Source organism: Petaurus breviceps, unplaced genomic scaffold (assembly GCF_028583685.1).
Source record: "Petaurus breviceps papuanus isolate PSGF00001 unplaced genomic scaffold, PetGlider_PUasm1.0 128, whole genome shotgun sequence".
Lineage (NCBI taxonomy): Eukaryota > Metazoa > Chordata > Mammalia > Diprotodontia > Petauridae > Petaurus > Petaurus breviceps.
Window position 1 is genome coordinate 4,112,022 of NW_027185664.1, and position 18,017 is coordinate 4,130,038.

At 38.9% G+C, this 18,017-nt stretch overlaps 1 protein-coding gene across 2 annotated transcripts in view; it reads right to left on the minus strand.

Moving 5' to 3' along the window:
- Nucleotides 1-18,017, minus strand: part of LOC138171596 (O-acyltransferase like protein-like) — a 174,881-nt gene that overhangs the window by 23,275 nt on the left and 133,589 nt on the right. Inside the window, exons 8-9 of one of the 2 annotated variants that reach the window (XR_011170926.1) lie at nt 12,094-12,346; nt 6,124-6,287 (exon numbers count right to left, since the gene is read on the minus strand). Coding sequence is in view for 1 of the 2 variants with exons in the window: in XM_069101191.1 (XP_068957292.1) it covers nt 12,343-12,346 (4 nt within the window). In the remaining variant the exon portion in view is untranslated. Of the gene's footprint in view, nt 1-6,123; nt 6,288-12,049; nt 12,347-18,017 lie in introns of those variants that run through there. The other variant, XM_069101191.1, reaches the window with a different exon arrangement.

Below are 18,017 nucleotides of genomic sequence, written 5' to 3' on the forward strand. Positions count from 1 at the left end.
CTCTCTCTCTCTCTCTCTCTCACACACACACACACACACACACACACCACCACCACCACCACCACCACCACCACCCTATATTCCCCTGGAAAATCTGTTCCTGAAACAGAACTAAGAAGAATTGGGGTGGGGGAAGAACTGCACAAATTATACAGCAAAAATACTGTATAAGACAGGATTTGATTTTCAGCCTTTCATCTTCAATTTTCCTACCAGCATTTCTACATTAGAGAAAACAAGGATGCAGATCATTGCCTCTCCCCGGCTCCCACCGCCATGGACTCTGTCACACGGCTCCCAACACATAGCCAGCCTTTAGCTCAGTACTTGCCAGTAAATGAGCCAACTCCCTGACTCAGTCCCTCTTTGCTTTACAACCAGGGCATTGCATCCTTATGGCAACATAATCCACTCTTTTCCTGTTCCCTCTGGAGAAGAGGATACAGAAAGACCGAGACCGGGAGAAACCAGGGCCCTCATAATTAAATTAGGAGAAACATATTGAGCAGAAGCTTGAAATACAGATGGAATGATGAATTACAATCAAATTCAGATAAGGACTTGTTAGTCTATAGAGCTAGAGAGGGATTTGGGGTGGGAATACAGAGGGATATGAAGCTGCTTAGTGCAGCTATGCATCATCTTACATGATTTAAATAATATAATGACTAAAGGAAGAGATGAAAACAAAATGGAGGCTTTTCTATATCCCACCCCACACCTCACTCAAGAAGTGAGGCTTCCCTGGAGCCTTAGTTAAGAGTCCCGATAGATGCATGAGACCGAATACACCAAAGTGTCCATTTCCTCTGAGGCCTGGGAATTGATTGTAGAACAGATGCTGAGCAGAATGTTAGTAACTTTTTATTTGCCAAAATGTGTTTTTGCCAGGAGTGTCGGTGCATCAGGGTGGTGGTTTATAATGTTGAACAAGGTGCCTAGCAAGCAATCAAAGGGCCAGCTGGCCTCAGCAACCGTCTCTAAATTTCTCAGAGCAGGAAGAAACCTGAAAGTGCATGCTGGTCCTCACTCAGGAGCACTTTGTGCACACTGCCTCCTGGACATTACCCTAGGAATAGGTGCTCAGCCATGAAGGAAGGGCTTCAGTCTTGTGGATGATTCAACCCAAGTGAATTTAACAAAAGGCTGTGGAATTTGGTGACATCTACTCCTGTCTCTTTGCTTTTTTTTTTTTTGGAGGGCAATTGGGGTTAAGTGACTTGCCCAAAGTCACATGGCTAGTAAGTGTGTCAAGCAGCTGAGATCAGATTTGAACTCAGGTCCTCCTTACTCCAGGGCCGGTGCTCTATTCACTGTGCCACCTAGATGCCCCAAAGTCTTCACTCTGACTCCTGTCTCTTTTGTTATGGGTTTCCCTTCCCCTGAGAGAAAAATGACCCATAGTGATCTGTGGCTTGTATTCAGTTCTTAATAATCCTAAAGATTTTCCTGTTCTTAATATTCATGCTTTTGACTGCACTCCAGCCACACCTTTATGTATGTATGTATATCTCCCTTCACACCTTGGAAAATGGACTAACAAGGCCAGGCCTCTCCAATCTGTCATCAGTTCATAAACATTAGGGAAAAAGTATGCCTGTTAGTAAGGTGCAAACTAAATTTAATTGACCTTAGTAGTTCCCAGAAACTTGGAGGGGGCTTGAGCAAACTGGCATAAACTGTTAGAATCCAAAGAGTGTCCCCCCTACCAATGTGAGTCCAGAGTGGGATGGCATACCAGTTCACCTTCCTAACCTAAACTACTTGATGCCGCTGAAGGCAGAGGGTTTGTCTCACTGGCTATCAGTGACAACCTATCAGGGATGGTATAGAAGGAGGAGATTCTTTTTTTGTTTTTGTTTTTGCTTTTTGTAGGTGGGAAGGCAGGGCAATTGGGGTTAAGTGACTTGCCCAAGATCACACAGCTATTAAGTGTCATGTGTCTGAAGACGAATTTGAAGTCAGGTCCTCCTGACTCCAGGACTGGTGCTCTCTATTCACTGGGCCACCTAGCTGCCCCATGATAAAGAAGAGATTCTTGTTCCTGGGTTGGACTGGACAACGTCTGAGGGTCTCATCCAACTCTAAAATTCTATAACTATGTAATTCTACTGTGAGCTTTACATTTCCCCCTATAACATTTGCCTTAAACTGGATAATCACATGATCACAAAGCAAAACTTTTGGATTTATTTTATCTATCAGGGAATCTCAGATGATCCCATTATGTGCTTGTGAGTCATCTATTTGAAGGACAGTTAGAAGTCTTCATTTGGTTTACAGAATCTAATGGTCTTCTAAAAATAATTGACAAACCATAAGCATGGTGAGATCTCATAGTCTCTGAACCTTTCAGTTGATTGTATGACTAAGATATACTGATCCTATGGAATATTATTTCTAAAAGCTTTTCCTTCTTATGTTTTGATTGAGCATATAGAATATTCTCATGTAGAAGCAAGAGAGTAGATGTATGGATTGGCTGCTGTCGATGTCTCCCTCTATAGAATGCATCCCTCAATCAAACAACAAACTTACAAATATCTGTTAAGTGCCTTCTGTGTGTAAGGTATTGTGCTAGGTGCTGGGGATACAAGAAGAAATGGCCCTTGCCCTCAAAGACATTACACTGTTTCACGGAAAACAACATCAATGCCTTGCACATTTTTTTGTCTCCAAAATATATTTCTTCTAAGTATACTTTGTGGCTTTTCCAGTCATTGATAAATAAAATAATTTGTTATAAAAAACCTGAAGTATCTGTTCTATTTTTCACCTGGTGGCCTCCTTTTTTATCTATGTGTTCTTGGGAGTGACCTGGCTTAACAGGGTCCTAAGACAAACTTTCTAAAAATTCATTTATTCTACCATTATCTCCAATTGTATTATGTTACACTCCTTATATTCTTCTGTTACCCTCCACTGTAAAGTTGCACAAATGAGGTTTTATTATGGACTACTGTTGGCTTTGCCCACCATGTCTCTCCAATTGGCAAAGATAGCAATTATAGGGGCAGATAGGTGCCTCACTTGGGTAGAGCACCAGACCTGGAGTCGGGAAGACCTGAGTTCGAATTCAGCCTCAGACACTTACTAGCTGTGTGACCCTGGGCAAGTCACTTAGCCCTGTTTGCATCAGTTTTCTCATCTGTAAAATGAGCTGGAGAAGGAAATAGCAAATCACTCCATTATCTTAACTATGAAATCCCCCAATGGGATCACAAAGAGTCAGCCATGACTGAACAACAAAAGCAGAAGACAGAGAAGAGAGAATTCCAGACATACTGTCTGGGATGCTGGTTTCAGCACTTTCTCGTACCATCATTATCTTGTGTCATTATCTACTTTGTACATTTACTTGTCATGACTCTTACTAAATTGTGAGCTGCTCTAAGTCAGGTAGTATGACTTAAATACTAACATAAATCTCAAGGTGCCTAGCACAGGGTTGGGTACATAGTAGCTGTTTGTTGGTTTGAATTCATTCATTCATCCAACAAGCCTTTGTTAAGCACCCCACCTTTGTTGTTGTTCAGTCATTTTACAGTGTGTCCAACTCTTGGTGACCCCATTGGGATTCTCTTGGCCAAGATACCAGAGTGGTTTGCCATTTCCTTCTTCAGCTTATTTTACAGATGAGGAAACTGAGGCAAATGGGGTTAAGTGACTTGTCCAGAGTCACACAGCTAGGATTTGAGGTTGAATTTGAACTCAGGTCTTCCCAACTCCAGGCTCAGCACTTTATTCACTGTGCCACCTAGGTGCCCAAGCACTTACAAAAGCACACATTTATTGGTTACTTTTTTTGGACTAAGCATGATCAGATAAGTTAGGGAATTTATAGTTTGATCCAAGACTGAACATTAATAGGAAGGTATGAGTGGAAGGAAGAGAGAAAGTATTTTAGGAAATAGGTTAGAGAGTGGGGTGATCGATACAAAACAGAGGACATGAAAAGCTATTCTTATGTGGGGAACTCAATAGTGAAAACATAAAGGCCAGGTGGAGACAAACCCAGGGAGCAGGTGGAGAAGCAGATGGGAGCTATGAAGTGGAGGATGTCAGTCCTGATTTATAAAAAGCAAGAGGACAATTTTGGGTTCAATTCAGATTCTCCTCCTTCACCTCCTCCCCCAACAAAAAATAAAACAAATTACCTAATAAATACTGTCATATTCTCCATAAAAAATTCTTACTTTAAAGAATAATGTGAAAAATTTTAAACCAAATGAGCTACACATGAGAATAACTGCGGTATTTTTTTTTTAAAGCAATCGGGGTTAAGTAGGTTAAGTAACTTGCTCAAGGTTACACAGCCAGTTATTTCTGGGTGTGGTGCTAAGTATCAGAGCCTGGATTCGATCCCAAGTCATCCCGACTCTGGGGCTGGCGCTCCTACTCACTGTGCTACCTGGCTGCCCCTGCAGTATTTTTTCTTGATTACTATTCTGCTCTGTGTCATTTTCACATTAAGAGGGAGGGGGAAAGCCTTTCTCCTGCTCTGATAGAGTAACCAAGCCCTTGGACTCCATTCTGTGTATTTTGTCTCTCTTGGGACTCCTGGTTTTAGATTATTAAATGTTACATGTACTTTGAACAGGCACAAATCTACACATTTTTTGATATTTGAAGAACAAATATTGTTGCCACAGAGAACTAATAGGTTAGATTTTTGTATTAATTTAAAAAATAGTATTGTTTCTGTCCATAGGTGTGTGTTGCTGTTTAAAGGTCTTGCTGCAAGCCCCATGTTGCTGCTCTCTACATGTTCTCCCACTGTTTGTCTCTGGGAAGTCTAGCTGGCTGCAGCACTGTTGGGCAGGCTGTATACCTGAACTGAAACAGGGAGGTTAATTGGAACATACCTGTGCAAACACTGAGCAAAGTCCCATTTTGTGAAGCTATTTCACTGTTATTTTTTCCCAGAACCTTTTAGAGGGCGTTTTAGAGATGCTTTGATTTCATATATGTTATCTTTATTGCACTCATTAGTGTTTCACCTAACAGTGTCTGGAATGAATGCATTTATCTTTCTCAAAGGTTCCTTTTGCTGCTAGTGCCAAAAGACCGAGTGGGTAATGTGTCAGTGACATGGAAACATATACCTTAGGGCAAATAACCTTCAATAACCTTTCTTACACTATTTTCTTTGAAATCCTCAGAAATATTTGTTAAACTTCTAAGTAATACTATAGATAAATGGTCAAAGAATATGGACAGGCAGTTCTTAAAGGAAGAAATCCAAGTGATCAATATTTAAAAAGCTCTAAATCATAAACAATTAGATAAATGAAAACTATAAACAAACCTGAGATTCCATCTCATACCCATCAGATTGGCAAAGATGACAAAAAAGAGAAAAGTTTACGATCATTGGAAAAGTTATAGGAAGATAGGTACACTTGTACAGTTCTGGCGGAGTTGTGAATTGGTTCATCCATTCTAGAAAGAAATTTGTACTATATCCCAAATTGCTAAACTCTGCATACCCACTGAAACAGTGAGTTCACTCTACCCCCCCCAAAAGATTTTTAACATGATAAAAAATATTTATAATAGTTCTTTTAATTGTAATGAAGAACTAGAAATTGAGGGAGAGTCAATCAATTCAGGGAGGGTCAAACATGCCATATGACTGAAATGGAATGTTATTGTACTGTCAGAAAGTATAAAAGGAATGATTCTAATGAAATCTTGGAAGAGTTATATCATCTGATATAGAGTGAAATGAACAGAACCATTGGAACAATTTATACTATAACAGCAACTTTGCAAAAATTAACAATTTTGGAAGACTTAAGAACCCTAATCAAGACAATAATCAATTATGACTCCAAAGGAACAATGAAGAATACTATTCACCTCCTGATAGAAGGATGATGGAGTGAATATGAAGAATAAGACACATTTTTTGACATAGCCAATGTGGAAATTAGTTTTGCTTGACTATGCTTTTTTTTTTTACAAAGAATTTGTTTTTTTTTTTCTTTTTCCCGGCCTGCATGTGTATGGAAGGGGAAAATGCTTGTTAATTGAAATATAAGACAAAATTTAATTTTAAAAAATTCTTTCAACCAATAATTCTAGTTCTTCCCCTTGGGTTCAGCAGAACAAATTTAATACCTCTTCCACATGACTCTCTTCAAATACTGGAAGACAGCAATCACGATCTCCCTCCAATCTTCTCTTTTCCATGCTAAGCATCAACAGTTTCTTCAAATGATCCTCATTCATCACAAACTCCACTTTTTAGAAGACACAATGTCCTTCACAAAATGAGATCTAGGCTTCAGAGATTTGGAGATAAACATTTTGAGTCACTCACATAAAGAGAAGAGACTAAGGACAGAAACCAGGTTTTCCCACTATGCCTCATTGCCTGAGATCTAAACAAACAGGATTGACAACACTGAGGCATTGTAAGAACCTCAGTCGTAAGAGGAACATTCAGTTCTTCTCATATCTTGGTAGCTAGCCCAAATCACTTTATAGTATTTTGTTGATTTAGGAATCTCGCATCTGCTGCTGTCTCCATCCTCATTTCTAATTGGGGCTGACAGCAATTTCTCCAGTGCCTTGGGATATACCTCCTGCCTTTTTACTTTCAGTTCTTAGAGTAACGCTCCTTTTATCTGGCTGTTTATAGCGAGTGTCTCCTAGAGCTAGGCTACACTGTCCATTGCCCAACCCTGTTTTATATTTTTTCCAAAAGGAATCACTATCTAATGAAATGACAAGAATCAAAGTCACAAAATCACACACAAAAAAACAAGCTCAGGTTACTAGTTTGGGACTATGATGTTTTTTTCTGCTGCAGGTTCTGCAAAATGGACTTATGTCCTAATTTAACAGTTCCAAGTTCAAAATGAGAGAGAAACAGAGACAGAGAGATGGGGGCAGGGAGCAGAGAGAAACATGATATCCTAGAACAAGCATTGGATTTGAGTCAGAGGACTGAAGTTTGAAATATGGATTCTGACACTTACTGCCTTTGTGATTCTGAGCAAGTCATTTAATCTCTTTCTAAACCTCAGTTTTATCATCTGTAAAATAAATGTGTCAGACTAGATGACCTATAAAGACCCTTCCTATAAATCTATGATTTTGTGATACCTTGAGGTAAGCAATGTTTATAAATGTATTCTCTTCTCTGTTTCTTATCCATAGATCTAATCACGTTGATTCTCTATTCCCAAATCTTCTTTGGTTCCCTATTACCTAAGTAAAGTTAAAATTCCCTTGCCAGGCATTCAAGGCCCACAGCAGTCTGGCACCATTCTCACTTTCCAACTTCATCTCCTTCTTCCCTTGATCTCTGCTCCAGACGAACTAGACTACTCTGTGATCCCCCAATCATTAATTGAGTGTCCCCTTCCCATGATTAGTGGAAGGTCTGGGTGTGAGAATCAATTGACCAAAGGGAACCTATCCCCCCAACTTATGCCTTTGCTTATCACTTCCCTAGACCTGAAATGTTCTTTCTTTCCATCCTTAAAGCTTAATTCAAATACCCCCCTCGTCTCTCTGATCTTTAATAACTAATTTTTTCCATGGACTTCACAAAAGCAATTTATTTTATCCCTTTCTTTTTTTAACTTATTTTTGGAAGCTTTGGGGGTTAAGTAATTTGCCCAGGGTCACGTAGATAGCAAGTATCTGTAAGTTCAAGCAAGGTGGGATTTCTGTTGTTTTTCTTTCTGGAGTTCAGTTTCCCAGGCCCATGCTAAATTGTAAGTATCTGAAGGATCAATTTCCTTTGAACCCTGGTAATTCACAGCTGTTTTGAGTCATGTAGGTTGTAATGCCTTCTGGCTCTAAGTCTGTTAGTTGAAAATTATGTGTACTGGGAGGTTGGTATTTTTATTTGGGAGCTCACTCACAGGAAGAATGTTTCTTTGTGATTTGACCAGACAAGACTCTGGGTAGCCATTGTTAAGGAGCCCCCCTGACCATGCCTGAACCCAGATGTTGGCACTCCCTGATCTGGTGATTATGTATCTATTACTTTGTTTAGACAGTCGATTGGATCTCTGTGCTAATTTCTCTATGTTTCTCTGCTTGTATTTTTCCCACATTCAGAGTGCTGACTCTTCCCCTGAACTAGTGAATGACCTTCTATTTTCTCCATGTTCAGGGTGCTTATCCTTCCCCTAAACTAGTGAATGACCTTTTACCTTCTTTATTTCTCTGCTTGTACTTTCTCCACGTTTAGGGTGCTGACCTTACTCCTGAACTAGTGAATACTTATATATGTTTAATTAAAGTAAGATTGTTGACCCCTTTGAAATTGTCTTTCCTTTAGAAAAACAGGCCAAAGAAACTGTGCTATCAGGCCATCCTGGGTATGCTAGGGTGCTTGCTAATACAGTATCTGAGGTCAGATTTGAACTCAGGTCCTCCCAATTCCAGGACCAGTGCTCTATCTACTATGCCACCTAGAGGCCCCAGCCCCTTTCTTAAAAATAATACTCACCAAGCATTATTTTGTATTGACTGTTTGTGTGACCTATGCCAAGACTAGTCTATAAACAACTAAGGCCAGTTAGTATTTTAACTAAACTTGCATCTATTTCAGTTTCCAGCACCTTAATGTGCATATAATATGCACTTATTATACATTTGTTGAATTGAAGATGATTAATAAATGCTTGTTGACTGACTATTATAATACCTGGAATATAGTATTAAATATTTAGAGATGGGAAGTATCTTAAGGAGCATGAAGTCCAGTCCCTTTGTTTGACAGATGAGGAATCTGATGCCCAGAGAGGTTAAGTGATTTGCCCAAGGAAATAGTTGGCAGAGCTGTACTTTGAACCCAGTTTTGTTGACCACAAATTCAATGGTTTTTCCACTGTACAATGGATGTTAAGCAACTTGCCTTAGCTCACAAGGCTCCGACAAACTGAAGTAAAATTCAGACCTGATCTCAGCAATTTCTCATTTATTCTTTTTAGTTGTTACATTGCCACCTTCCAGCTATATCTGGTAATTATTTATATACAACTGCTATCTTGACTACTTCTTTCCTAACCCTTTCTCTTTACTTAAGAAAGAATTCTGAGTTTCCCCCAACTATGCTTTCACCTCTGTGTCCATATTTGATTCCCTTCACTCATCTTTATCTTTGGCCAGTCAATTAAAAGTATTCATTGAGGGACCCTTGTTCACAAGGCAATGTTCTAGGTAGAGCTCTCAGAAAGATAAGATGGGTTTTTACCATACTTAGCCCAGTGCTCTTATGGCATTTTTATTAGCATGGTCTATTGATCATGACTACCACTTATTCTCTTTTGTCTGACCCTGATTTACACTGTGGAAGGAGACGCTGAAATGGCTATATAATTCATTATACTTCATGCTGCAACAAAATCAATATAAACATTTCAGAAAATATAAAGATCTTCAGAGCATACTATACACCTATAAACCAAGCTCACATTTATGACAGCTCAAATTTATACAGTGTTTTACAAGTTACAAAGTGCTTTCTTCACAATAACCTTGTAAGTTAGTTAAAGTATTATTCCCATATTACAGATGAGGAAACTGAGACTCAGAGAGGCTAAGCAACTTACCTACTTTTTTAAAATTCAATTTTATTTTATTTTCAGTTTAAAATTCTCTCCATCTCACCTGTCTCTCCCACATGGACTGAGAAGGCATGAAAAACAAAACTGTTATAAATATCTATAGTCAAGAAAAACAAATCCCCAAATTAGTCAAATCTAAAAAGAAGAAAAGAAAATGTGCACTGATTTTCTCTTCAAGTTCATCAGCTCTCTGTCTGGAGGTAAGTAGCATGTTTCATCATTGAGTCCTTTGGAATTATGGTTGGTCATTGCATAGATCAGAGCTCCTAAACTTACTTGCTTTGGATAAGTAAGTCTTAGCCATCACAGAGGTTACAGTCTAGTTTACCCCTACCCCCAAATGAATAGAAATCTGTTGTACCATAGGCAACTAAAACTTGGATTTGAATTAAGGGAGGCAGGTAATGTGGTAGAGTGGTAAGGGCATAGGATCTCTAAACCAGAGTCCCTGGATTCAAATTCCTCCCTTTAACCCTTTTTTAAAAAACATTAACTTGTCTTTATTGATTATTGTAAAGCTTGTGACTTAATTCTACATTCATGGTTTGTTCATATATTGCAATTGTACAAAATAGACTAAATTATGGAAGGAAAGATAAGTATTTGATGTTCACAAGGAAAATGCTAAAATAGATAACCATTTTTATATTGATGTCAAATACTCTAGTGTTCTTTAAAAGAAATTGTTTATTTTATTCTGTACTTAAGAAATAAAACAATCATTTCCATAACAGTAGAATAGAAAAAAAAAGTTGATTGTACGTGAAACTGCAAATCTGTTATGTATAACTTGCTATTTCTTTTAAATAGATGATGAAGTTATCGTGTAACTTTCTTTTTTCCTCCCCTCCCCCCGCAATGACTCCCTATATCTCTCTCTGCTGTAGAGCTTCCACATAGTCACAAAAGCAATTTTCCTAAACTTCGGTTCTGACTATTATTTTCCTACTCAATAAACTCTAATGGTTCCTGATTGCTTCAAGGATCAAATAGAAAATCCTTTCTTTGACATTTAAAACTCTTCACAAATCTGTATGAACTGATACAAAGTGAAGTGAGCAGAACCAGGATTACAATCTATACAGTAATGTCAATATTGTAATCAATTGTGAAAGATTAGGAATTCTGATGAACAGAATGACCAACCTTAATTCCAAAAGATTCATGATGAAACATTCTATCCATAAAGAGAGAGAGAACTAATGGTTTCAGAGAGCAAACTGAAGCATATTTTTTTTCTCTTTTTCTTCCTTTAAAAAAAATGACTAATGCATGACTATACATATTTGTGATGGGCTTTGTTTTTCTTACCTTCTCAATACGTGGAGCAGGGGGAGGGGAAGAGGAAAGGAGAGAATTTGGAACTGGGGAAAAAAATTTAATTCTCTTTGCTTTAAAAAATAAATCAAAATAAAAAAAAATAAAGCTCTTCACAACCTAATTCCACCCTACTTTTCCAGCTTTACTCTATGTTGCTCCCATCCACATCCTTTTTGGTTCAGCCAAACTAGCCTTCTTACTGTTCCTCACACAAAAGGCATTTGCATGGATTATCACCACATGTGGGGAAGGCACTCCCTCCTCACCTTGTCCTCTTAGAATTCCTGGTTTCCTTCAAGACTCAACTCAAAGTAAGGCCTTTTCTGTTCCTCCTAGTGACTGATGTATTGCTTGCAAGACCATTTCATATCTGTTTTTTTTAATTTGTTTTACATATACCTATAGATGACCATATTGCCTCCCCTATGTCCCAGAATATAAGCTTTCTTGAGGACTGATTCCTTTTTTCTTTTGCCTTTGTTTCTCTAGCACCTAGCACAGTTCCTGGAATGTAGTAGGTGCTTAATAAATGTTTATTGATTGGTTGTGTGAATTTGGGCAAGTTTCTTAACCTCTTCGGGCCTGAGTTTCCTCATCTATGAAAGGAGGTGGTTTAACTAGATGGCCTCTGGGTTCCCTTCCCACTTGATATCTCTGATTGTATATTGTGACTACAAGGCTTACACATAACCTGCTTCCTCTCAAGGGTGAGTAGTTATGTTTATAAGCAGTGGCTTTATGTTAGACTGGGAGTCAGAGGCCCTAACTTTGCCGCTTATTACATGTGTGACCCTAGACAAGCCACCTTTCTTCTCTGGGCCTCAGTGTCCTTATCTGTAAAATGAGGGGAATATATCAGATGACCTCTGAGGTTTGTTTAAGCTTGTCATTGCAGCAGGCTCTGGACTTACTCTTAGAGAGCTAGGCCAGTGACATCTCCAGGTCAGGGTTCTAGGGGTACCCCTGAATAGTTGCAGGGTATTTCTTCTCTAATGCTATCAGCTTGAGCCCCCATTGCACCACTGTTGGTGACTGCCAGTAATTAGCACCCTATTTCTATTAACTGATTAACATTAATTAGTTTTAAAGGTATTTTTACTTTGAAGATAAGGCAAGAACAGAAGCACAAACATTGCTATTCTTCAAATTTCTCCATTCTTCACACTCTCCCTTATACCACCTTGGTCAGTAGGATGAGTGGCAGCTTCCATATAGCATTGGTCATGATGAGGTCACATCTGAATGTAGCATGGTTGCTGGATGAGGTCACATCTCTGCTCCTCCTGGATTGAGTCTCAAAGATCACTTCTTTTCCTCCTCAATGCCTCAGTTGTCTGCAAAAACCCAGCCTGGATTCCATTCCCAGACCTCCTGGTGATTCACTCTTCTGACCTTTTGAAGATCACAAGGCTGTAGCCTCCAATCTCCTTCATCTAGAACAGGAAAGAACAAATGCAAAAACCTGGGCTGTATTCACAGGCCACATGTTGGTCTCAGATGAGGAAGGTCCAAGACTTCTCCCCTTACAGCAGAATCCAGTCAGGCAGGAAGGTGTTATCAAAGAAGGCAGACCCAGATTGACCGGCCCCTTTTGAATGGGCCCCAATTTTCTCTTCTTACCCAATCAATAGACTTTTCTTTGTCACAGATTAATAGACCAGCTCCAGAATGTCCACATGTTTGCACCTGCTTTTGAGGGCTGAGTTCATTAGCTTGTTAACTATTACACTGTGATGTTTATGTACAGTCATACCTCATTTTATTGCATTTCGCCTTATTGCATTTTTTTACAAATTGAAGGTTTGTGGCAATCCTGTGTTAGACAAGTCTATTGCTCACATCATGAATCTGTATCACATTGTGGTAATTCTCACAATATTTCAAACTTTTTCATTATTATTATATCTCTTATGGTAACTTGTGATCAGTGTTCTTTGATGTCACTGTTGTTAATTGTTTTGGGACACCAAGAATTGCATCTATATAAGACAGTACATTTAATCAATAAATGTTGTATGTGTTCTGACCATTCTGTCCAGTAGCCATTTCAGTCTCTCTCCCTTTCCTCCAGCCTCCCCATTCCCTGAGACACAACAATATTGTTCTTAGGAAGTTAGAAACCATACAATGGCCTCTGTGGTTCAACGGTTCAAGTGAAGGGAAGAGTCACATTTTTCTCACTTTAAGTAAAAAAAAAAAACTAGAAAAGACTAGTTTAGTGAGGAAGGCATGTTGAGACATGCATCAACATTCAGGCAAGACCCTCCAACAGCAAAAAAATATTATGACTCTGAAGACTCAGATGATGGTTAGCATTTTTTAGCAATAAAGTATTTTAAATTAAGCTATGTATATATTATTTTACATAATATTATTGCACATTGTCAACCTCCATGTTTGTTCTAAGGAAAGACAAATGAAATTAGATTGTGTCCACATTTTTAATTTCTCTCAGAGGCTGGTGACATACACTGTGTAGGAGTTACAGTCCAGAACTGGGCCCTCATAAGAGAGCCAGTCCAGAACTGACTATCTGATTTGGGGGTTGGAGTACCTGGTATTTTTACCTTTTGAACATGGGCTGATATCAACCCACCATCATTTTACCTAGGGACAGGGGACCAATGCCTCTTCTATCAGACCACCCCCCTAGAATACCAGACCACTACCAGCCTTGGCCTAGCTAGACAGAAGAATCTGTCTCTACCCAAGCTAGAGCAGAACACAATGGAGCTTCCCCATCTTTGATTAAATCAGAGGTTGGGTTGGGGTTTGACCAAGATAAGACTCAATACAATCTTATTATCAGTAATATAACTGAACTTTGACATAAGGGGCCTGGGGTTTGGGGGGAAGGCAAGGCAGAGCTCCGAGTCTCCAAGATACTGATTACTAAAAACATCATTTTGCACATTCCCCCATCTAATTCTAATGAGAGGCATAGCCTTCTCAATGAATCAATGATATGATAACAATATGGAGTGGGGAGCAGAGAAATTGATTATTGGCAAAACCAATAGAACATTGACAAAACTGAGGAGGCAGTCCCCCTTTTAGTAAGCAGACCATTAAGATAAAAAGACACAAAGGGAAAGGGTAAACAATGAATAAAATTGTCCGTGTGAGGCTCAGAAGTCTCATCTCATCCTTCTGTCCAGTTTTTGGAGCATCATTTAATGAAGTTTTCTGATCAGAGTGTGGTTCAAAGCAGTCTCCAGCAGACTATCTTCTCTAAGATCCCTTGTAGAGGTCCTCTTTCTTGTTAAAATCTCCTACAAAATTGATCTTGACACAATTTTAAATTACCTTGCCAATAACCAGACCAAATAATGAAAGTTAACTCAACCCTTATATCTCTATTATAATAAAATCAAAATTGGGGCCTTGGCCAATTGCCATGTTTGAGAAACTCAAATTAAAACAGAAAAATTAGAACCCATTTTTTTTTATACTCCACATTGTTCATTCCCACATCAGGAGGATGAGAGTCCACTAAAGAATTAATACCAGAAAAGGTGCCAGAGTAACTGCCATTGTTACGAAAGATTCAGGGATGGTATACATAAATACATTGAGTAATCAATTTCAAAAAAAAAAAGTTCATATCAAATAAATTATTTATAACAAAACAATTCCAACTTCTAGCCATGTTCAAATAAATAACCCCTAATTAAAATGGATGCTTCTTTTAAGGCATTTACAAGATAGACCACAAGCCGTTCTTCTTCTAAAGTTAACTGATTGTACCCCAGCTTATACCGGAATATACAAGTAGTTACAGATGTCAAGGCTAAATGCTTAAGTTGTTTGAACAAAAATTCTAGGTTAAATAGCTCAATCTTATACTTGCATCTTATTATAGTAACTCAGATGTTCCAGTGTCGATCCATTAGTTAATAGATTTAATATTGTTTACAAAACTTTTTGTTTATAGAAATTTGCCATAAAAAAATAGAGACATAAGTCTAGAAAGGGAATAATGTTTCCATAACTTTATGTCAGTTCCAGGCAGAAGTCTCATAGATGGCCAATTGCACTGAGTCAGGCTTAAAGTCTGCCAGGTGTCATAGTGGGGAAATTGAGTCAGGAAAATTCTACCTCACTTTATACAGAATAGTCATTCTCCCAACTGTTCCCATGAAAACACCTTCTGCAGTTCATAGACCCCACAGGGTTGCTGGAAACATGGATCACTAGCTCAATAGCATTCTTTGATAATAATATGAGTTAGACTCAGAATAGACTCAGAATAATGTCAGTTAACAATCCAATAAGGTCTTGAATAGCAAGTTCCAATAATTAGTTTCAAGTATGTGACTATAATATCACATTGGTACAGCAAGAGCTTCACCACAGAAAAAAATACTATTTCTCTCAGAATCTCTTAAACAATGGGAACATCTTTAAGGTGAGTCTTAAGTAGTTTGCATACATTCCTACACGTGTTCTAGTTCCTGATTAAATAACAAACTTAACTAAATCAAATTTCTTATTAAGAGAACACAAGATAGTTCATAAGTTACTACTCTTAAGAAATTTGCATCTCTGTTTCCCAGGCTTTTTTACCCTTCTCTAACCATACTTAATCTGAAAGAATGAGACTTCAGGAATTGAATCTTATATATATGATAAGTTCAAACATTGAATTCAGCCCTAAACAGCAAGATCTTTCCCACCTACAGCTCATTACAGTAATTTAGATGCTTTAGTATTAATCACTAGCCTTAAATCTCTGATGCTGCTTCCATTGAACTGCCAGTTCTGTCTCTCTGAAAATACACTTTTAAGGCCAGTTCAAAGGACATAATAAACCTAGGAATGAAACTTGAAAATCCACAGTAGGTTTGGATATAATTGTAATCAATATCAAAGTATTATTGCAATAAATTAGCTATGAAATTTGGTAGGCCTTCTAATAATCACAGAAGAGATTTTGCAAAAACATTTCTTTGTAAAAGCATTTCCCCTTCAGGGCAGCTAGGTAGTGCAGTGAATAGAGCACTGGCCTTGGAGTCAGTAGGACCTGAGTTCAAATCCGACCTCAAATGCTAGATACACTTACTAGCCCTGTGACTTTGGGCAAGTCACTTAACCCCAACTGCCCTCCAAAAAGAAAAAAAACTATTTCCCCTTCTTAAAAACAACTTACAATTTATCCTGATGTTACCATAAAAAACTAAATTCCTAATTACCACAAAATTCCTAGTTACCTATATTTGTTAAATTCTCTAAACACAAAAATGTTTATAATGAGGACCATTTACTCAGAAAGAATTCCACAACATGGATCAAGGGGGCAGAGTCAAGATGGCAGAGTAGAAGCAGGACCTCCCTGCTGCTCCAGCTTCCACCTTCCTCAATCCATGTAAAATGGGGACTCTAAATAAATTTTGGAGCTGCAGAACCCACAAAATGACACAGAGAAGTTAACCTCCCACTGAGAACAGCCCGGCAAGCCAGCAGGAATTGCCAGCACAGCACTCTTGGAGCTGAGCCCAGCTCCACGAGAAGGCTTTAGCCCCAGGGCAGGCCTGACTAGCCACCAGCAGGAGGGACTCCAGATCACCAGCAGTTGTGGCCGTTTCCAGATTTATCAACACATAGACACGAAGGACAAAGTGAGAGGTCAGTGCAGTCTGGACTTTGGGACCCAGTAAGTGGGAGTGTGTGGCTTTTGCCCCCAGGGCAAGAAGCCACTGAGCTGCCTGCACAGCCAGCCAGCGCCATGAGGCAGCTTCAGCTCCTGGCCTGCAGAGTGTAGGGAGACCAAGCACCAGTCTTAGGGGTAATCACTCTTGCTTTAACCTTCTTGGATCTGGATTACAGTCTAGGGTGGAGGTTCTGGGGTGTGTGTCCAGCTTGCCAGAGCATGTAGAGACCTCAGAGAGGGCACCCATCTAATACCTCCAGCAGCTGAGAAAACCCCAGTTTTGGGGACAAAAGCTCCCCTGTCTGGTGGCAGAGTCCTACTGTGGCAAAAAGCCTAGGGGTCAAGTGACTGAGGGGCAACATGACCAGGCAAAGGAAACAAAGCAGACAGAAGATTCCAACATTAGACTTCTATTTTGGGGACAAAAAGGAGCAAAGCATGGAACAGGAATAGAACAGTGAAGTCAGAACTCCTTCATCAAAAGCTTCAAAGGAAAATATGAGCTGGTTACAGGCTATAGAGGACCTTAAGAAGCAGATAAGAGAAGTGGAGGAAAAATTGGGAAGAGAAATGAGAACAATGCAAGAAAATTACAAAATGAGAGTCAACAGCCTGACTGAGGAAAATCATACCTTAAAAAATAGACTAACTCAAATGGCCCAAAGAGGCTCAAAAAAGCAATGAGGAGAAGAATGCCTTAAAAAGCCAAATTTGCCAGATGGAAAAAGAATCTCAAAAGCTCACTGAGGAGAATCATTCCTTCAGAATTATATTGGAGCAAATGGAAGCTAGTGACTTTATGAGGAATCAAGATGCTGTTAAGCAGATCCAAACAAATGAAAGAATAGAAGGCAATGTGAAATATCTCACTGGAAAAACCACTGACCTGGAAAATAGATCCAGGAGAGATAATTTAAAAATTACTGGACTACCTGAAAGCCATGATCAAAGTAAGAACCTAGAAATCATCCTCCAAGAAATTCTCAAGGAAAACTGCCCTGATGTTTTAGAACCAGAGGCCAAAATAGAGCTTGAAAGAATCCACCAATCACCTCCTGAGAAAGATTCCCAAAAGAAAACTCCTAGGAATATTATAGCCAGGTTCTGAAATTCCCAGATCAAGGAGAGAATATTACAAGCAGCCAGGAAGAAACAATTTAAATATTGTGGAAAAACAATCAGCATAACTCAGGATCTGGCAGCTTCTACAACGAGGGATCGAAGGGCTTGGAATGTGATATTCCAGAGGGCAAAGGAGCTGGGATTAAAACCAAGAGTCACCTACCCAGAAAAACTGAGTATCATGTTTCAGGGGAAAATATGGTCATTCAGTGGAATAGAGGACTTTTAAGCATTCTTGCTGAAAAAAAAAACAGAGTTGAATAGAAAATTTGACATTCAGATACAAGAAGCAAGAGAAGCATGAGAAGGTAAACAGGGAAAAGAAATCATAA